This window comes from Haliotis asinina, chromosome 9, assembly GCF_037392515.1.
Source record: "Haliotis asinina isolate JCU_RB_2024 chromosome 9, JCU_Hal_asi_v2, whole genome shotgun sequence".
Lineage (NCBI taxonomy): Eukaryota > Metazoa > Mollusca > Gastropoda > Lepetellida > Haliotidae > Haliotis > Haliotis asinina.
This window is the reverse complement of record NC_090288.1, coordinates 1735021-1757628: the sequence shown is the minus strand read 5'-3', so window position 1 is coordinate 1757628 and position 22608 is coordinate 1735021. Positions and strand designations below refer to the sequence as shown.

At 39.4% G+C, this 22608-nt stretch overlaps 1 protein-coding gene across 4 annotated transcripts in view; it reads left to right on the top strand.

The window, feature by feature from the left end:
- Window positions 1-22608, top strand: part of LOC137296532 (inositol 1,4,5-trisphosphate-gated calcium channel ITPR1-like) — a 158682-nt gene that overhangs the window by 43125 nt on the left and 92949 nt on the right. For all 4 annotated transcript variants that reach the window (XM_067828336.1, XM_067828335.1, XM_067828332.1 and 1 more), the window contains exons 4-5: window positions 17714-17800; window positions 22125-22283. In XM_067828336.1, coding sequence (XP_067684437.1) covers window positions 17714-17800; window positions 22125-22283 — 246 coding nt within the window. The remainder of the gene's footprint in view (window positions 1-17713; window positions 17801-22124; window positions 22284-22608) is intronic.

Sequence of the window (22608 nt, the reverse complement as noted above, 5' to 3'; positions counted from 1 at the left end):
CAGCTCAGGTTATAGGTGTACAAGGCAAGGTCCTGTAGGTTTGATGTTGTCAACTCAGGTTATAGGTGTACAAGGCAAGGTCCTTTAGATGCTGTGTTGTCAACTCAGGTTATAGGTGTACAAGGCAAGGTCCTTTAGGTGCTGTGTTGTCAACTCAGGTTATAGGTGTACAAGGCAAGGTCCTTTAGGTGCTGTGTTGTCAACTCAGGTTATAGGTGTACAAGGCAAGTTCTTGTAGGTGTTGTGTTGTCAGTTCAGGATACAGGTGTACAAGGCAAGTTCTTGTATGTGATGATAAGTGTACAGAGCATGTTCCTGTAGGTCTTGTGATGTTAGTTCAGGTTATAGATGTACAGGGAATGTTCCTTTAGGTGTGGTGTTGTCAGTTCAGGTTAGTGGTATACAGGGCAAGTTCCTGTGGGTCCGGTGTTGTCCATTCAGACTATGGGTGTACAGGCAAGTTCCTGTAGGTTTGTTTTTTTCAGCTCAGGTCAAAGGTCTGCAAGACAAGTTCTTGTAGATGTAGTTTTATTAGCTCAGGTCACAGGTGTCTAGAGCAAGTTCCTGCTGGTCTTGTGTTGTCAGTTGAGGTCACAAGGCAAGTTCCTGCAGGCCTGACTCTCCCTGAGGGCATCTAGGACCTGGTCAATAGCCTGCCAGATCTGGTCACCGTGACCTTTGAGATAAATAGTAGTGAAATCATGCATGTTCCACATGGTCTGTATTTTTGATACAAACTGGAATGCAGTTTTTCCTGTCTGAATGTTGTAGAAAGGAATTACTTTTAGGCCATGTAACAGAGTGAGCTGCCAAAAATTGCCTGATGTGATGAGGTAGAAGTGAATGGCAGACATTACTGTAGTTCTGCTTTGGTGATATTGACACAAGAAGTGCAGTGCCCAGTAGCCAGTTAAGGAGGCCAGTTGCTCCCAATGTGTGCAGTCAGCCGCTTTCTTTGATGTTAGTAATGAAATAGTTTCCCAATCTCCTTGGTGAAATTAGGCTGAAACATGTGATACTTTATCTTGGGGCTTGTTAATCTGTTCGTATGCTTAATGTCATCTGTGTCCAGTGATATATGTTTGGAAGCTGCAAGACATTCAGAAATAAGTTGGAATGTTTTATTGTGCTTGTAGTCTGAGATGCACTCCTTCACTTACTGAACCACTCAACCATTAACTCACTCAAAACCCATTCTCTCAATCAAAACCCATTCTCACTGATGCACACCCAAGAGTTAAGAGTTCAGGGATCAGTTATTATTTTTTCTTCAAACATTAAGATCCTCATTTGCGATAAACAATGATCTGAGCTTCTGTTGTAATAAGAAATGGCGTAGATCCAGAACATTGATAATGGACTCTTTTCATAGAGCTAGAATATTATTAACGAACTGTCCTCCTAGAACCACAACATTCTTATTGCACTCTGGAGCATAACTCAGAAACCGTTCAATATTTTCAGACCAAACTTGATAGATATAATAATCTTGACCTATAGTTGTGCCTTTTGCTATTTACAGAGTTTTGGCTTTTTTATTTTTTTTTGTTTTTCCATGGAACATTTTGGTGTTAGTGTAATGGTGGGGTGGGCTTCGTTTCCGGAGCAGAACTCAAAAAACGGGTAATATTTTTCTGCAAAACTTGATAGATATGTGTGGCAGACCCCAAAGTTGTGCCTTTGGCTATTTACAGGTTTTTCTGATATATTATTTTCTCGGTTTCCATGGAAATGTTTCGGACTGAGTCTCGAAATGGAGGGATGGGCTTTGTTTCCAGAGCATAGCTCAAAAACTATTCAATATTTTTTTGCAAAACTTGTTACATACATCAGTCAGAGCCTAAAGTGGTGCCTTTTGCTATTTACAGGTTTTTGTGATTTCCTAGTTTCTCGGTTTCCATGGAAACGATTCAGACTTTGTCTCTAGAGTGATAGGTGTGTTTCATTTCTAGAGCAGAACTCAGAAACTTCTTAATATCTGTCAGTAAAACTTGGTAGATATGTGTGGCACACCCCAAAATGGTGCCTTTTGGTATTTACAGGTTTTTGTAATTATTATTTTCTCGGTTTCCTTGGAAACATTTCGGACTGAGTCTCTAAATGGAGGTATGGGCTTCGTTTCCTGAGCAGAACTAAAAAAACGTTCAATATTTTTCTGCAAAACTTGAGACAGACTACAAAGTCATGCCTTTTGCTATTTATAAAGTTTTGGTATATTTATTTTTCCTGGTTTCCATGGAAACAGTTCGGACTTAGTCTCAAAATGGACGGATGGGTTTTCGTTTCTAAAAAGACATTAAGTAACTGTCAGATGATTTGTCCTTTCAAATATGTAGGGGCCGGTGGGATATGTCATCTTCTGATGACTCTTGTTACTAAACTCTCTTGACAGAGCCAGAACATTGCTAATGAACTCTCATGATAGAGCCAGAACATTGTTAATAAACTCTCATGATAGAGCCAGAACATCAATAATGGATTCTCTTGATAGAGCCAGAACATTGCTAATAAACTCTCATGATAGAGCCAGAACATCAATAATGGATTCTCTTGATAGAGCCAGAACATTGTTAATGGATTCTCTTGATTGAACCCAAACATTGTTTATGGACATTCTTGACAGAGCTTGTTGCTAGGACTTATGGAAAGGTTGCCCTCTGAAGATATGTCTAACAAGGGGTTATGGATGTGGTGAACCCGTACACGACTGTTTTTCACTGTGATTTATGTAGTGTTTTGAAGCATGAATGCAGAAATTATTCACTATAATTTATATTTGCAAGTGTTTATATGCATCCACGAGTTAGCACAGTGATACTATTGTATAAGTAGACTCCTGTCTGTATTATCCACCATGATGTCCTGTTTGGTCACAATGGTGTATACAGTGTACAGATGAGAGAGGGATGAGATAGTAGCTCTTCACTGCAGGCGTCGAAGGGGGATGTCAGTGTGGTATGTGTGGCAAGACATTCTGTTATAACTCCAGGTTTCTGTGAGACAGGTTTCAAAGTTTCCATGCAGGCAGTGTTGTCCCTGTTATCTGCCAACTCCTTTATTGTGTCTTGTTTTTCACTGTTCCATCAAACAGACTGATGCTAATTGCAGTGTGCAGACTTAAGCTTGAAAGTCAAGGGTGGAAAGGCCTATCTCTGCACTGCTGAAGTATCAGCAATTTGTGTAAATCTCAAGACAAATGTTTGTGATGAGCAAGTATGACCAAGAAATGCCATTGCCAGTGTGGAGAGGTCTTCTTGAGGTGTGCTGTTGCTACCAGTCTTGTGCACTTGATTCTTAAACATTTTGCTTATTTCAAGGAACTTATTGTTTTCTGCATGTGGTGCTGTGGTTTGAGTGTTTGCCCTGGAGAGAAAATGGATTTCCAATATGAAATTAGGGAGTGAGGAAGGTTTTAAGCCACTTTCAGCAATATTCCAGCAATATGACAGCAGGGAGCACTACATTATACCCATGTGGATAATCAAACACGGGTCTTCTGACAAGCCTGCACTTTAACCATTAGGCTACCCAACAGCCCCCAATATGAAATGAGATAAAGATAGTTCCTGTTGTTTCCTTCTATGGTATTGAGGAGAAACACAAGGACTGCTCAGCTAGTTTTGAGTCTGAGTTCTGCATCATAGTGAGGCATTCATATTTGGCTACATAGTCATGTCTCAGTGGATGAGCACAGTAGAATGGAGATTAGTCCATTGTATTGTACTTTCCATTACTGTACTCACAGAGTCAGTCTCACCAGATGGCACTGACTGTTACTCATAACATCAGTCACAGGATTGTCTGGTCCAAACTTGGTTATTTATACTCTACCATATGGTTGGAACATTCCTGAGTGCAGCAATAAAGCCAGTAAAAAGACCTGCCAGCCCAGAAGTGTTAAGTCTGAGTTTGTCGTATGGGCAGAACATTATGTCCATGTTATGTCCTTGTTGAAGGTTCCATTTATATTGTAATCCTGCAAGATGGGCAGATCACAACTAGGTAAACAGGATACAATGAAAACACATCCTCATTGAAACAGCAGTATCAGTCAGAACAGGAAGGAAATTGATGCAGGATTAATTTGTTCCTATAAAAACAGCTTTCCATCAACTTAGGTTGTTGTGTTCAATGGGAGATGGTACTGTCTGTTTTGAAGAGTCTGTGTTCATTAGTGGAGAATTAGGTGAGGAATTAGTGGTGGTGAAGGAAGGCGTGATGGTGTGCTGTGGTGTGTGGTAATGTCAGATGTCAGGGTGTACCATCCCTTGGGAATCTGCCATGTTGCTGTCTTGAACATGATTAAAGTAAACTGAACGTAGGTATTCAGTGGGAGAGGACGGCAATCAATCGTGAATACAAGACCCATTGACTTGAAGTGGAATTGATGTAATCTAATCCCACAGAAATTGATTTTTATATAAAATTGGAAACAATAGCTGGTGTATTACATCGTGTGAAGTAGCAGAGTCTGGGAGGTTAGTTGCAGTGATGTGATGTAATCGTTGGTTGTGCACTGAAGCTGTTTTCATACACTAGCAACATGGCAACACCGAACTTGTCTCACCAGTTTTAGTATCAGTATGGACAATTGTGGCGTTACATTAAAGCCATTGTCATACATCAGCAACATGGCAACACCAAACTTGTCTCACCAGTTTTAGTATCAGTATGGACAATTGTGGCGTTACATTAAAGCCATTGTCATACACCAGCAACATGGCAACACCAAACTTGTCTCACCAGTTTTAGTATCAGTATGGACAATTGTGGCGTTACATTAAAGCCATTGTCAAACACCAGCAACATGGCAACACCAAACTTGTCTCACCAGTTTTAGTATCAGTATGGACAATTGTGGCGTTACATTAAAGCCATTGTCATACACCAGCAACATGGCAACACCAAACTTGTCTCACCAGTTTTAGTATCTGTGTTGACAGTAATGTGTTACACTGAAACCGTTGTCATACTCTTGCAACTTAACAACACTTAAACTATCTCAGCAGTTTTAGTCTCTGATTCGACAGTCTTAACCTTGTGAGTAGTGGTGTGACAATCATGTCTTGAAGAGGTTGTCATACACTAGCAGCCTTACGTATCTCAGCAGTTTTAGCCTCGGCCTTGTGAGTAGTGATGTGACAATCATGTCTTGAAGAGGTTGTCATACACTAACAGCCTTAGGTATCTCAGCAGTTTTAGTCTCAGCCTTGTGAGTAGTGATGTGACAATCATGTCTTGAAGATGTTGTCATACACTAGCAGCCTTACTTATCTCAGCAGTTTTAGCCTCAGCCTTGTGAGTAGTGGTGTGACAATCATGTCTTGAAGAGGTTGTCATACACTAGCAGCCTTACGTATCTCAGCAGTTTTAGCCTCAGCCTTGTGAGTATTGACATTACATCGAAGTCATTGTCTTACACCAGCAATATTGACCTTACTTATCTCAGCAGTTTTAGTTTCAGTGAAGTGTTCTTTTTTGACTTAGGATAAATGAGAATAATGACATCACTATCATCTTGTAGCTTCTGGCAACAACCCCCGCACCAGCATACTTGATATTTAAATGTCAGAGGTGCTTTAGGATAAAGAATATTTTAAATTTGTCATTCCAAGACTGCAATCAACAAAAGAAATGTAAATGCGTCAGTTTTTGCTCCATCTGAGTGGAGAGGCTGTGCTGCCTTCATCAGGATGTCTGTCTGCCTTGAGTGTTGATGTTACCTGGTACATTAGAAGTGATTCCCTGGGATAGAAGTGCCTGTTTCACCACAGATGCTCTGTTGCCAGGTGCCACTGTTTAAAGACTGATGTGGAGGAACACAGTACTCCTTGTCTTTTGAACACAGATCTTGTAAACAAACTGAGCTGATAACTCCTCATGCCAAAGATAAACAGGTGTGCACACCTGAAAATGTTCATGCACACAATGGCATCAGCTTATTCCTGAAAAATCACAAGATTTCTGTGTGTTCATTTAGTTATAGAACGTTTGTGGAACCCTAACAGTAGTCGTAAGTAAGTAGGGTACTGGGGTCCCAGAAATGTACAGAGATAGTATTTAGATATGGAATTCATCTTAGAGTGTTAGTGTAAGTTACAACTTGGATCTTTCACCCTAATGCCAACTCCAGATTTCTTAAGAATGTTATTCATTTGACAGTTTACAAATTTGTCAATTAAATATGTAGATAATAAACAAATTGCCTCTACATGTGAGTGAGAGAGTGAGTATTGTCTACACTTCTTTTAGCAATATTCCAATAATATATCATGCCTTGGAAACCAGAAATGGCCTTCATACATTATCATATAGGGAATCAAACTCGGGTCTTCAGAGTGAAGGAAATGCTTCAACCACTTGGCTTTGCCCACGTCCACTTGAACTCAACACAGACCATTCAACACAGTCTTTCTTCAATAGCACTTCACCTACACTGAAGATATCTGTCTAATTTAGCTGATGGTATAAAGGTGTCCTTTTCCCTGTGGTATTGCTGACAGGCTCGTGCCTTTCCTGCTGATGTAGAGCTGGAAGGAATTAGGAGTGATAACATGAGGTTCTTTTCTACCCTACTTGTAATGAATCACACATGCAGCCTTATGTAAGATACATTATCTGCTGTCAGTTATTACCTGTCTATCATTAGCAGGGTCTGGAATCAAACACACCATTTTGTAAGTTGAATTGATTACAGCATCACATGTACTTGCTGATATGGCTGGTGTGCATTTGGACATGTATCATACCCTATTTTAACAGAATGTGTCATAGACCATTACTAGGCAATATGGCTGGTGTGGTATACAATCTGTTAGTACATATTCCATGCCCTGCTGTATCTGTTATCAACCTGGTCAAAGTTTCGTATGTTGTTGGCCTCTGAAGTCACTCTCAGACATGAGGCCATCTGATCAATCAGTCAACTCACAGTGGTAGCAGTATGTTGTAGTAAATCTTCCCTCTTGACAACAATACGTCTCTCCCAATATTCTGTGCAGGAAGCATATTGTTATCACTCACTAACTCCCTCACTCACTCTTTCACTCCCTCACTCACCCACTCACATATTGATCTGTATCAATAACACCAGGACATCTATTGCAGTCAGATTACCTTGAGATAGCCATAGGCAGATCTACTGAAACATAACATCACAAGACTGGAATTTATCTCCCAGCTTTACAGTAAATACAACCAGATACTGGTTAATAACGATAATGTTAATCTAATGCATGAAGCATCCAAAATGCATCACCATAAACACACTCTGTGCTGGTGCCATGATGACAAACAGTGTTGTGTATGTTGTGTATATGCCCCTGACCCTCCTGTACCACCCTTCCTCCTCCTCCCCTCCCACACACCTTTGATGTGCCTATTATAGGATAGTATTGCTGTAATTAACATTCCTCAAGCTGCTGACTGCTCCATTCAGTGCAGAGTAAACAGTACTGAAAGCTGGAGGATCACCTGCTCTGTAGACATGGTAGACTTTGTGAGGGCCCCATCACTACCAAGTGGACTGAAAGTTTGGAATATCCTCATCATGTAGACTTTGTGTGGGCCCCATCACTACCAAGTGGACTGAAAGTTTGGTATATCCTCATCATGTAGACTTTGTGAGGGCCCCATCACTACCAAATGGACTGAAAGTTTGGTATATGCTAGTCATGTAGACTTTGTGTGGACCCCATCACTACCAAGTGGACTGAAAGTTTGGTATATCCTCATCATGTAGACTTTGTGTGGGCCCCATAACTACCAAGTGGACTGAAAGTTTGGTATATCCTCATCATGTAGACTTTGTGAGGGCCCCATCACTACCAAATGGACTGAAAGTTTGGTATATGCTAGTCATGTAGACTTTGTGTGGACCCCATCACTACCAAGTGGACTGAAAGTTTGGTATATCCTCATCATGTAGACTTTGTGTGGGCCCATCACTACCAAGTGGACTGAAAATTTGGTATATCCTCGCCCCATCACTACTAAGTAGACTGAAAGTTTGGTATATGCTAGTCATGTAGACTTTGTGTGGGCCCCATCACTACCAAATGGACTGAAAGTTTGGTATATCCTCATCATGTAGACTTTGTGTGGGCCCCATCACTACCAAGTGGACTGAAAGTTAGGTATATCCTCGTCATGTAGACTTTGTGTGGGCCCCATCACTACCAAGTGGACTGAATTTTATCCTCATCATGTAGACTTTGTGTGGGCCCCATCACTACCAAATGGACAGAAATTTTTTTTTATCCTTGTCATGTAGACTTTCTGAGCCTGCTTTGAGTCCTTCAATTATGAGTGAGTGAGTAAGTGAGTTTAGTTTTACGCCACACTCAGCAGTATTACAGCTATATGGCAGTGGTCTGTAAATAATTGAGTCTGGACCAGACAATCCAGTGATTAACAGCATGAGCATCGATCTGCACAATTGGGAACCAATGAATTTGTGAGACACGTCAACGAGCCGGACCATGTGATCTTGTTAGTCGTTTCTTACGACATGCATGTGTTGCTGAAGGCCTATTCCACCCCGGACCTTCACAGGTTCCTTCAGTTATGTGCTCAGATATGAATGATTATCAGATACCCCTTTCTGTTTAGCTTGTAATGTTCTAAGAGAGAAAAAAAGTACTGCTGTTATCATCTCATTCCTTAACAGTATATGTTCCTTGATTCCTGATTTGTGTCAACATATACTGTGACAGTGATGTACATGTTATTTCCTGTGAAACTGGTTATAGTTACACTGTCTGCCACAACCAGTTTGCAGATTTGTACATTTGTTGAAGCCGTGATGGACAGATAGGTTACGTCGCTTTGTTTGCAAGTTGCAGTTTGCTACCTCACTCATAGAGATTGGTTTGAATGCCAGATGGGACTTATGTGTTCCATACTACACATTTTATTTTCCAAAGAAAGTGTAATCCCAAATATGACAGTATATGTAAATATTACAGTTGACTGTTCTGTAAATGGCTAGAGTTATTGATGCCTACTTAAACACACTCACTCACTCACTCACTCACTCACTCACTCACTCACTCACTCACTCACTCACTCACTCACTCAGACAAACAGATTCATTTGCTCACCAGTCAGACCAGTACATAAATACAAAAAAAAACCCAGAAAAATATACATCTATTTTTATTAAGTAATATTTTATTTCTGATTTAGTTTAATTTTATTGACTTATGAGTAAATGGTGAATATTCAAATATTCAAACTCCACAAGTCCCAATTTATAATATGAATAAATGGATATTTTACCATATTTAGAACTTCCTGATCTGTCCCTGAAAGAGAGACTCTGTATGTGTCAGAACTTGACACTGTTTGCCATTGACTCACAAATTAGCATCCTTCTGGACTGAGACATCCATAAATAGTCAGGTGTATGTCCTCGTTAGAGGGGAGGGGAATAGGGGTCTCATCACCCAGACACATGCTGATTAACACAGAAACACCCCATATTATTCCTTATCCATGGTAACGTTACAGAATGCTCATTTCTGTACAAGACCCAGCTAATGGCTAGAGTAGATTTCTTCTCCTTCTCTTTGACTGATTGCAATCAATATTGGAAGTACATTTAGCAAAATGTGATTTCTGATGCTAACGTCAAATGAAAGGGACTTGTCCAATTGTGAGATGTTTGCTCACTAGCAAAACTGAATGTAGAGACAAATGAAGAGCTTTTGCTGGAAATGACAAAAAAGATGTCCAAATATCGAATTACCCTGAAACTGAGAAAATCGATACCATGGTTCCTTCAAATTTCTTCATTTGTGATTTGTGAAAATCAAGATGGAGCATGCCATCAGAATGTTTATAATGTGTGATACTGTTGCTATGTTTGTTGTTGTATCTGGCTATCAGGGTCTGGATGAGTGAGTGAGTGAGGTCTCTCAACAGATCAGAGCATTCTTACCTTGACAGTTAGAGATCTCACTGCAGACCAGATGTCTAGGGTTCAAATCTCATTCTTGGACTAGAAACATTCGACACCCCCTAACCCTTAACAAACAAGAATCATCAAATTCAAATATTTTAGATAAAAGTTGAACTGACTTTATGACACTTTGCCTGATAAGAATCGCAAAGAGGAAAACCGAGTCATAACAGTTATTTGTGAGGTCTGTTGTTCGAGCCTCATTGTTCATAATTTTGTTTTTGAAATGTTAGGGATGGTGAACTCAGTAAAGTGCTTTATGTTTTCATATGACTGAAGTCTCTGAGTGAAGTGATGAAATAGTCCAGGTCCCAGTTGCCCCGTCAAGGAGGGAGCTGACACATACTGCTGATAAACTGAGGAGGCCATCAGTGTTCCTCTTGTCTTCACAAGACTGTTTCATTAATTTCACAAGGAGGACAATTCCACTTACAAGCTCAGTAGAAATGACCAAAAGCTAATTTGCAGAACAAAAGTTGTTCTGGAATCTGATGACTTTTTTTATATAAACCATAATGTTTCTCTATTGCATTGTTTTTCAACTGAATATGAAATGTCGATAACATACAGAGTGGTACAAAAAGTATTCGGACACTTGATGTCATTTATAGAGACTTACATGCTATTTCAGGACGCATAAGTAACATCTGACATGCACATTTGAAATAATCTCTGTTCTACGTATATAATTCATTTCTCTGACCAATTTTTAACTAATTATCGGATGTCACATTTATCAACTTCTGCATAGTTCCACAATGGAGAATCCCACAGGCCACCATGTTATAGGAGTTCACAGCACTGTACATATGCTGATTAAATTGTTGCCATTAAATGAATGATCAACAGAAAGTTTAACAGAAATTATGTGATTGTAGGTAAGTTGATTCCTCACAAATGTGCAAAATTTGACTTGAATCTTATGGAAATTAAATGCAAGAAAATTACATATCTTACACTAGATTAACATTTAAGTCTATGGAAATGTCAAGTATCCAAATACTTTTTGCATGATGTATTTCAAGGTGTCTGTGCTCCCAACAGTATACCATTCAGTGAAAATACTAAGAGGTGAATAAGACTATACAAAAATTACTGAAAATCAATGAAGATGCCAGGTGCTCATGTTAGCTACGTGTTCAAGGGTGAGCCTGTTAATGACACTCTCAGTAATGATGGATAAATGAATGCTATTTAATGAAGCGTTGGTGATGGTTACTTTGATGTTGCCATCATGTTGGTGACTCTCTTATTGTGTCAGACTATTAACTACAGTTATCTCACTGTCACTTTAAAATGTCTCATAAATGACACAAATTAAGCCACATTCGTCATATTGATTCACATTGGGAACTATTTCTCAAAATTGCCACATTGTCCCAAAATAGGTATTGGGTCAATATGTGTGTGAGACGAAGTAGAAACTATCTACTTGAAGTGACGGAGCCTGAGATGATGTTAGAGATGGTAGACTCAATAAGTGAATCCCATGGCTTGCAACTGATTCAATTTATTTATGTGGAGAAGACGACTCTCTGGGATTTGCTGTTATCATGCTCCTGACATCTTTTGAAAACAGAGTGTTAAATCGGAAGAGTTTATCATATTGTATTTTTCCAGTGAAGGTCATTAGTTGATTAGAGTGGATTACAGGTTCCTAATTTGAAGCATTTATGAAGCATGATAGTAATGGCATTTGTAGTGCGCTGAATTCCACACCATGGAGGGTCATGCTCAGAGTGCTACAATCTGAATATTATTACCCTATATGACACAAGCTCCCTGTGAGGTGCTATATGGTTGATAGTCAGATGATTTAACCCACCGGGTACCCATTTTCTGTTAGGTGAACAGAGGCAATTTTGAACAAACAGTTTTGAACAAACTCACTTGCCTAAGGTGAGACCACATACCTTATGTGCCTCGTACTGAATACAGAAGGATATATAAATTAGAGTCAAGATATTGTCATTGTTACTTCAGTGGAGCCACAAAGTCCATTTATTTACCTTGAATGAAGTTGTGCATTGTTCAAGTGAATATACACACAGTTGGACATGGTACAACTACAATGGCTCTTGTGTGAAGATATGATGACATACACCTTTCTTGTATAGCAGTAGCTTAGAACACTTGATTAGAACTTTTTTCATGACACCAGCACGAGATTCTAATTCAAAGTTCATTTCATTCATAATGTGCACACTGATAAAGACAAATTGGGTACAAGGGCTGTACAGAATACAGTTACTAGAGGCTTCAATAAGGATACTGAGCTTCCTTGATGGAGCTGGTTTCACAGATGTATTAGGCTCCAAGTATGATTCTGGTTTCACAGAGTTATTGGGCAATAAACACATCGTATTACTTTCCCTCAAACAGGGATTGAAATTAACACTTAGAGGTAGCAAATTTGCTGTTCAAAATCTTTTTTGCTACCTGAAAAAAAACAACCACAGTTGCAACAACCTGCTACTTGATATATTATCGTGAAACTGCTTACATCAGTTAGTGTACATTGGACAGATCATCAGTTAGTGAACATTGGACAGATCTCCACTTGTGCGCTTTCATCTGTAAACTTAACAATACTGGTATTGTACTTTCCCCAAAAATGGTCATCAGAGGTTTTGTTGGTCACTAATAATTGCATCAGAGAACTAGTCACATCATGCGCATTAGTATAACATTACTGCTTCCTATGTTTTATCACAGAGTACAAGGAGGCCCAATAAGTTTCCATATGACCAAAGACAGTTATTGGATTGGGTGGGAAGGATAAACAGAAGACTGCTACCTGGCTAGTGATTTTGCTACCTATTGTAAACCAGGTAGCAAGTACATGCTACTTGCTAAAAGAGTTAATTTCAAACTCTGTCAAAGGATTCTTGTTTTACAGAGCCTACTGATATCTTCAGAAGATACTCTTGGCACGAAGGCAACTTGTTATCTTTACCTGTTAATATAATTTAGTTTACCAGTGGTTTCAATGTATTGCAGTGTCATAATTCATTAAAAACTAACTGTCTCATCCTAGTTCCGATATTGTAAGAAAGGCTGCTTGAAGACGGACAGGTCTCACCATATTGGAGAGTCATGTGAAATATGCAATATTCCACAGTAACAGAAAACGTCTTAAACTTGGGTAGATTGAATTCGTGTTGAAATGTGCGGGCTAGATGGCTCTTTGCCAAATCATCACTTTTTGTGACCCAATTTGCAATTCACTTCCTAACTGTGGACCTCATCTACTCCTGTTTGTGATAACCAACTAGCATCTGCTTCCCAAACTGCCGCAGGACCTGAAAGACATGTAAAATCAATGGAAAATTTGTTTGTGGGTGAATGTGGTTCCATCTTGTGTAGGCCCTTAGTCCTCACCACTGGACACACCTCTAAGGAGATGACAGACACAACACTAGACAAAATACTGGACTCTCCACTGACTTGATACAACACTGGACAAAATATTGGACTCTCCACTGGCTTAACTGATACAATACTGGACAAAATACTAGGCTCACCACTAGTTTAACACAAAACTGACAATGCCAGATCATGGATTGTGTTGTTTGTTGTTTGACTGAGCACTATTGCTCAGTATAACACGATCTAAATGGCATTGGTCATGTGGAGTATCTATTCTGGTAGATAGCCAGATACAGAGTTGACCTAACAGCTCTTTGAAATCAATATATTTTACAGAAAAAGAACAGTTCATGCTAAAAAAATATATATTTTTTGAAAAGGAGCCCTGAGACTTTCTTCATCCTGAATCTGTGGAAATCTAGACTTACCACATAATAATGCATGGTCTTTCATGGATCATGTTTGTTTCAGGGTGTATGTGATAGGTAGACTAGATACAGCATTGTTACTCCTGATGTAGTGCTGCTGCTGCTGCTGCTGCTGCTGCTGTACTTAGGCTCGATGTACAACTATATGAGTCCTGTGTATCACCCTGTTCCCCCTGTTGCAGCAGCATGTGCTGCACCTTCTTGGGATGATGTAATTGTGATTCAGCAGGAGCTGTACAGGGAAGAACTGACAAAGCAGAGTCGTAATGAATAAAATTTGCATGTTTATAGAAAACAAAATAATTTTTTGAGTAACTGTTGCTTTACTACATTTGTAAGATTTTAAACATTCAGTAATCAGTAAGAAATTAGATTGAAAATGGTTTAAGTTGAAGATGAAAAAGAAATTGATTGATATCTCTGCAGGAATGTTTTTCCTGCAAGAGTCTTTCGTGGATTTGAGTGCTTTCAACCTTATTGTGTGTTGACGGTGAGTTGATATATGAACTGACGGAGGGGGATGAAACATAACTAAGATGTGCTGCTTCCCCTGGTTGTAGTAAATTGGACCTACCAGAACGGAGCTAAAGTCCTCTGTCAGCTGGCCGATGGATGAAGTGTAGACAAAATCAATGTCACTGACGCTGAAGTCAGTGGGTTTTTCATGAAGTGAAACAGTTTTCTAGAACTGTTGATTGAATCTAGAACATGGTTTCACCTTGCAAGGACAACTCGGCTGTTATAGATAAGAATGATGAATTGCACCTAGTTGAATTCCTGTACATTGAAATCTTGTGGTCATTGATAGACTTCTCTCTTTTACATTTTCTGTTTAACATGTTCTAGTCCAGACTCATATTTCAGTGCTAGATCAATCTGATTGTCAACATTGTTGCCAAGTACTTGCAGCAAGTGTGTATACCACAATATCATGTGACATGCATTTGCCATAATGGAATTTCTGTTTCACACAGACTGTTGGTTGAAGCCTACATCACAGATGCCGTAAATGGCAATTTGATTGTAATAAGAAAAAAAAGTCCAACTTTATTGCCATGTTTGATGTCCAATATCAATCGTTGGTAAAGGAAGTTACCTGGGTATTCATCTCATCTCCAACCAGTATATATTTACATTTCAACAGGCCATGTCTCCTGACTGCTGGGTTATGTTGTGCCTTATTAAACTGGTGTCCAGAAACATGGCTTGGTTCAGGCCCACAGTGATCAGCTCCACCATCCTGTCTCTCTTCATTCAAATAACTGCTTCAGTTTTTCTGAAAGCAAAACTCATGTTTTCCGATTCTTTCATGTTTGAGGTGACTCTTTACAATGCTGGAAATCGTGATCAGATCAGAAATTGGTGCCACGGAAATATCTCAGAGTGATGTGTTTCTAACTGCAGTTCAGTTCCATTAAACTTTGTATTTGTTGATGCAATTGATTCTGTTGGCTTGACAGATAATTCTGGGGAACCTTCTTGTCACAGTGGAAACAAAATCAATGAAATGTCACAGTCTGAAATCCAGCATTAAAGTCAAACCCACATATACAGAGTGACTAGATGGATCTACTGGAGCATCATCAAACCTGAAGGATCGCCCTTTAATACTGACAGCCTTTGTTCAATTCCACAATGTATTAAGAGTAAGCGTAATGGTTAAGGTGTTTGATTCCCCACATGTGTACAGTGTGTGAACCCATTTATAGTGTCACCTGTTGTGATGTTGCTAGAATATTGTATTGTACAACCACACTCACTCACTGACCCATGAAGGTTCAGGGTAGAGTAGGTCTACAGCAACCCATGCTTGTAATAAAAGGCAACTGTTTGTCGTAAGAGGCGACTCGTGGGATTGGATGGTCAGACTCACTGACTTGGTTGACACGTATCATCATTTCCCAATTGTGTAGGTCGATGCTCATGCTGTTGATCACTGGATTGTCTGGTCCAGACTCAGTTATTTACAGACCCATGCTATATAGCTGGAATATTACTGAGTGGGGCATAAAACTAAACTCACTCACCCACTCACTCACCCTTTCTGATTGTCCTGCTGTTCATGCACTCTGGTTACACTGTAAAGTTGTAGTCCAAGGTCAGATACTTCAGTGGACCTCACAGTTGCCAACTCCATTGGGAAATGTGGTACTCTGAAAATGACACTGACTCTTCCTGAAGTTTACTTGCCTTGGATGAGCTGACTTATGCTTCAGTCATTATGAAGGTGGACCAAAGCTGAAACCTTTGTGTTCATGTATCCACTTGTGCCAGTGCAGTACAGAAATGTCTAACATCTGACATGTCACCAAGCCATTGTGCCAAGGAATCCCCAACTGTACCCAAAGAGGAATGCATGTAGTTCTAATGAGTTTCTTTGGCTGACAGGAGATAATAGCACAGAAGATATAACATCCTGTAGAGCATGTTAATAGTTGTGACATTGGGAGATGATGTGTCAAACAGGAGTTCCTCTTCACAGAATGAGCTACCTGGATGAATGATGGTGTTGTTAGTAACTAATTATTACATGCTAAGTTGGCTGTATTAGTAGATAACCTATGGAACCAACTACAGGTACAATGAATGGAATGTTTCAGTGTAGATACTAACACCCTTATCAGGCATGTTATCGTCCGTGCTTGATAACACGGAAACATTGCACTCATTATAATAAAGAAGTGGATTGAAACGATGAAAATGGGATGGAACTTTGTTTATCTATGAATGACATAGTTCCTTTTTCCAAAAGCTGGTTGTTTGAACCATTCCATTCAGTTACCTTTTTGGATGAAACTTTGTTTATTGATGCGTGACACTTGTCCAGTTGCCTTGAGCTACTGTTGTGAACCTTTCCATTCAGCTATTCTTTTTGATGACACTTTGTTTGTCGTGTATCACACTAGTCCAGTTGCAATAAGCTGCTTGTTTGAATGAACCAATTCACCTGCTCTTAATTTCGATGCAACTTGGTTTTTTGATATATGGCATTGGTCCAGTTGCAATAAGCTGGTTGTTTGAATGAACCAATTCACCTGCTCTTAATTTCGATGCAACTTGGTTTTTTGATATATGACATTGGTCCAGTTGCAATAAGCTGCTTGTTTGAATGAACCAATTCACCTGCTCTTAATTTCGATGCAACTTGGTTTTTTGATATATGACATTGGTCCAGTTGCAATAAGCTGGTTGTTTGAATGAACCAATTCACCTGCTCTTAATTTCGATGCAGCTTGGTTTTTTGATATATGGCATTGGTCCAGTTGCAATAAGCTGGTTGTTTGAATGAACCAATTCAACTGCTCCTAATTTTGATGAAACTTTGTTTTTTGATATATGGCACTGGTCCAGTTGCAATAAGCTGGTTGGCTTATCTAACTACCCTTTTCAATGCAACTTTATTGCTGTATGACATTCATTAAAGTTATTCAATGGAACGTACATAGATGACATTTTATGACAGATATGAGCTTGCTGTATAACAAAAAAGTGGAATAATAATTAAAAAAGAAATAAAAAAGAGGACTATTCAAAGAACGTAGAGTTCCTTCATCTTCATAACTTCTAAAATGCTTTCTAGTGACAGAACTTGCCAGTGTACAGCCTACTATAGGTGTAATTCATCCAGGTGACTTGCCTGTGTTCAGTATGATCAGAGTTAGCTGACTGCACATAGTAGTGCAGACTCTTGCTTCAGAGTAATGGTCTTGTTGCAACCTTAACTGTGTGTGATAGAAACTGTTCATCCATGATACTATGGTTGTATGGATGTATTATCCCATCCTGATAGAGTTAGGGTTAATGTCAGTGCTGATCAGTTGCTTTGTACCAAGTCAACAGACACAGTATACATTGCATGTACAGTGTTGTTGCACTGCAGTAGGCACAGCTCAGTGTACAGATAGTGGGAGAGTGCTTTGATAACTTTTTAATGTGTGTATTTGCCTCCTTGCAGCATGCAGCGGAACTGGAAAAGAAACAGAATGAAGGAGAGAGCCGAAAACTCCTGGGGTCTGAGATTCAGTATGGCATGGTGGTACAGGTAGGTGTAACATAGGGCACAGGTGGATAGGGCTGCATCACAAAAGGGCCCAGAAACGGAAAAGTCAAATGAGCCACAAACCCCTAGTCAGAGGGGCCGCATCAAAAAGTCAAAAGGGCTTCATCAAAAAGTAAAAAGGGCCTCATACATATATAAAAAAGTAATATTGTTTTTCTTTTTTTACAAGTATATTATAGTAGAAGGTTATACATCTATACAATATACACTTTATACATGCTATTTTCTCAATATTTGAAAGAAGGTGGTTACAAAGAATAGATATACATGTTGTTATTAATTTTACGTAAACATCAGATATGAATGAGTAGGACCAGTAATATACGGGAGGGAAGTTTGATGATGGGGGTGGACTTCGTGCCTGGGTTCTCTTGAAATGGCCTTCCTTGTAGTGAATCAAACCAAGGCCTTCCACCCATGATGAACCAGTCATCCAACCACTGAACTACTCCACTACTTCAGGGATTAGGAATGGAGCAAGTTATATTAAAATTATACAATATAATATGGAAAGTCTTTGTCATTATGGAGAGTTTCAATTCTGACAACCCTGGCTATTTCATTAAATTTCATCAGCTGCAGAAATAATTTCCTTTAAAGACGTGACCATAAATGTTTAAAAGAGAAAGCATGTACTTGAAGGAATTAAGGGTGAAGCTCTCACTGCAGATCAATACCCATCCTCAGGTTGAGCCCTGCTAGGTCTGGAGCAACAACCCCTGTCAGTTGGTAAAGGGCACCTGCTGCAAGACATGCACCAGACTGTAGAGACTGATTGCTTCCATAGAGAGATTGGGCCGTCATAGCCATCACATACAGATTGTTGGGATGTGATGATGCCTTTGGAAACATATCATTCATCATGTGTTTCTCATCACTGCCATTCTCCTGTTGTAGAAAGGGAAACTAAAGCTGAATTTAGAAACATTTTCCTTCAGCAGTTACATAGTGGTACTTCTGTAGCTGAATGAGGTCTTTAGGGTTTGACAAGTTTATTGCCAAGGTATTACAGTGATGCCAACACTGGAAACTAGAATAAATCCATTATCTCAAACACAATATTTAAAAAACAAACACCAAAATGTCCAAAATGTGGAAGTTTTCAAGTTATGAAAGTTAATCAGAATGTTTTTCTACGTCTATGATGTGAAAACAGAACTATGTCCATGCTGAGGTGACATGGAGTCAAACTGACCCATGAGTGAGTGAAGCACTACAGGACTAGTGTCAGTTGTGTCAGTTGTGTCTAGATGATGACGACAGGTGCTTGCTTGATGATGAGACTTTGTTGTCCTTTGAGGTGATTGTCCTTCTCAGACTTCTGACTGTTCACAGGCAAACCTGGGAAAGGAATTTACTTGTCCTGTCCCTGTTTGATTATCGGTTTTGTTGAGCTGTGTTTAAACCCATGAGCCACTGGTAACTCAGGGTTCCAGGCCTGGCCTTGGTCTCATGTGTCATCTTTCTTCACTCAACAGCTATTGTATTAGTTTCACCAAAAGTGAAGACAGTCAGCTGTGGTTGCTGTTCAACTGGCTTTTTAGCCCTCTTTGTATGACACCCTCTCCTGGTCCTGTCTCTCTGCATACCATCTGTGGCTCTCAATCTGTATGTCACCTAGCCACTCACACACTCACATTGACTCACATTCACACATTCTCACACTCCTGTACTAGCTCCTTGTAACTCAGTCTGTTATGCAGTAACAGTCTTTTTGCATTGCTTATGAGTTCCAAGTGGGAACAAAAATGTTAAAGTTATGAGCTTGAATAATTATGAGATAACATGCAGAATGTATAACAAATTAATTATTACATGCCAAGTTTTATCCCTGCAAGATGGTGTCTTCTAAACGTAATCAATCACTCATCTGCACCAATAACAGTAGCTCAACAGCAGGAAAAAACTTAAGTGTTCATTAGTCTTCAGAAGGGATTTTTTATCGTTTGAATAATAATTTGAGAGAAAGTTGCCCCAGGATAGTGTTCCACATGACGCTGATGCTAGAGTCAAGAGGTCCACTCTGTAATGGTAGTGCTAACAGAGAATATGACTGATGATTCACAGTACTCAGTCACAGACTCGGTCACAAGATTACTTATTGCTGACATACTGGAAAAATATCTTGGAATTCTCTTAGGCTGTTGTCAGTCAATATCTGCTTCAAAATGTTGCTCATAATAAACCCAGAGGAATTTAACATTTGCTATTCACTTTTTTTAAATAAACACAGAGGAAAAGGCTATCCTATTTTGTTCCTTATATGTGCATAAATATGTTTGAGTATATTTGAATGAGAACTAATTCCATGCATCTGTATAACATTTTGCTTCCACGACCATGTTTAAAAAACTAATTCCCTGCTGTCTACAAGGTGTGCGTAGACATCGGTGTTTCCAGGACAGGACTTTGTGCATTATATATTACAGTCCTTCACACTGACACAGAGGACACATAAGGCATGTCATGCTTTTAGTTGTATCATGGCAGCTGATGTAGAACTGTGTTGATAACCTTATGTGTACACCTACCATGCTTGGTAGACAATATGTTGAGAAGCAAGGTCTGTGCGTGATCTTGCTGTGTTCCCTTGCATGTTCAGCTAGACTTCACTCTGAGTCATGAATAAAACAAGAAGAGTTTACACTATTAGATTAACGTTACAAATTTTTTTTAAGAAAACTGAAAGCAAGCTAGTTTTTTTAATGTCTGAAAGAACTTTCCAACAGCTTGTTTTGTCGTTCATCACTGGTGTGTTTGCATTAGAGCACAGGGGACGAGGAATTGTTTAACTATCTGGTCCAGTGTCTGTCCACTAGGAGTATGGGTGATAATGCATTTATTGATCTGAAAAAGTGGAGTACTGTTACTCTTGTAATAATTATTGGTATGAAAATATTTATGTCAAATGTATGATTTTGGGGGTATTACAAAATGAACTTTTGCGATGTAGAAATGTACTTTAGTTTTTCACTTAATGTAATTTGTGAATCTTAAAAGTTTAAATCAGTAAATTGAAAGTAGTGATATTAGTAATAACAATGTGATATCCATCATTTCTGGTTTATTGAGATAATTCCGTTAAGACAATAAATGTGTTAAATTTATGCTGTTTATTCATTTTCCACAGTAGCATCTCCAAGGACATGCTGCACTACACCATGCGAAAATGGTGGCAATTAGGATTACACAGGTCATGTTGACCTTAGCACTTGCTGCCATTATTGGCTGGAAACCAAGAGAGTGTTTATGATTTCCCTGGTGTTTATTACACTTAATGTACGTTACACAGTTCTGACTGTCTCCTGATTCTTTATTATAGTTTACTCTACCACATGACAAACAGCAGTCTCACACATCACCAGATCTGACTCTCCTAATCCTCTATAGCTGACTCTACCACATGACAAATGGCAGTCTTACACATCGCCGAATGGGACTCTCCTAATCCTCTATAACTGACTCTGCCACATGACAAATGGCAGTCTTACACATCGCCGAATGGGACTCTCCTAATCCTCTATAGCTGACTCTACCACATGACAAAAGGCAGTCTCACACATCACCAGATCTGACTCTCCTAATCCTCTATAGCTGACTCTACCACATGACAAACGGCAGTCTTACACATCGCGGAATGGGACTCTCCTAATCCTCTATAGCTGACTCTACCACATGACAAAAGGCAGTCTCACACATCGCCAAATGTGATTCTCCTAATTCTCTATAGCTGACTCTACCACATGACAAAAGGCAGTCTCACACATCACCGAATGTGACTCTCTTAATCTTCAAGGGCTGACTCTACCACATGACAAACGGCAGTCTCACACATCGCCAAATGTGACTCTCCTAATCCTCTATCGCTGACTCTACCACATGACAAACGGCAGTCTAAACATCGCTGAATCTGATTCTCCTAATCCTCTATAGCTGACTCTATCACATGACAAAAGGCAGTCTCACACATCACCAGATCTGACTCTCCTAATCCTCTGTAGCTGACTCTACCACATTTCTTAAGAAGCACAAGGTACTATGGATGATTCCCACAAGGGAAATATGAATTACTGGTCTGTTGCTGCTCGTCTGTGACATAGTCCACCAAATGCAATATAACCTTGTGGAGCCACACTTTGCAACCCATCCTTGGTTCCATATTATATGTTTGAAGAGACTAAAGTTAAATAACAGCCCATGCGGTGATATGAGGGTTATCCAATGTCAGTGTTTCCAAATGGTCCTAGGGTTTGCTGTATTGATGATTTCATTAATGATGAAACTATCTGGAATGTTTGTGTTTCAGTACCTTCACCTGAAGAGCAACAAGTACCTGACAGTTAACAAACGGCTTCCTGCCTTGCTAGAGAAGAATGCCATGCGTGTGACACTCGACATGTCCGGAAACGAGGGTTCCTGGTTCTACATACAACCCTTTTATAAACACAGCTCCCCAGGAGATAGGGTACCATTTGTTGTTACAATTAGTTCTCAGTAAGAATGAACAGACTGCTCTAGTGGCAATAAGCTGTCACTAGGAAGGAATATAGTACTAGAGTGAATCTTTCACCAACATAAAATAATTTGTTTGGAATATAGTATTTGGGTATCAAGGTTCATAATATACAATTAGTTGTACAGTATTTGGTCATGTCTGTCTACTGTATGCAGTTAGCAATTTGGAATACAGTATCTACACATCACTGTCCAATACAAATGGTTAGGTGTCAAGAAGATAATAGTGGGACTTCACTATTTAAGCATCATTTGTTTCAAAGGGAATTCTGTTT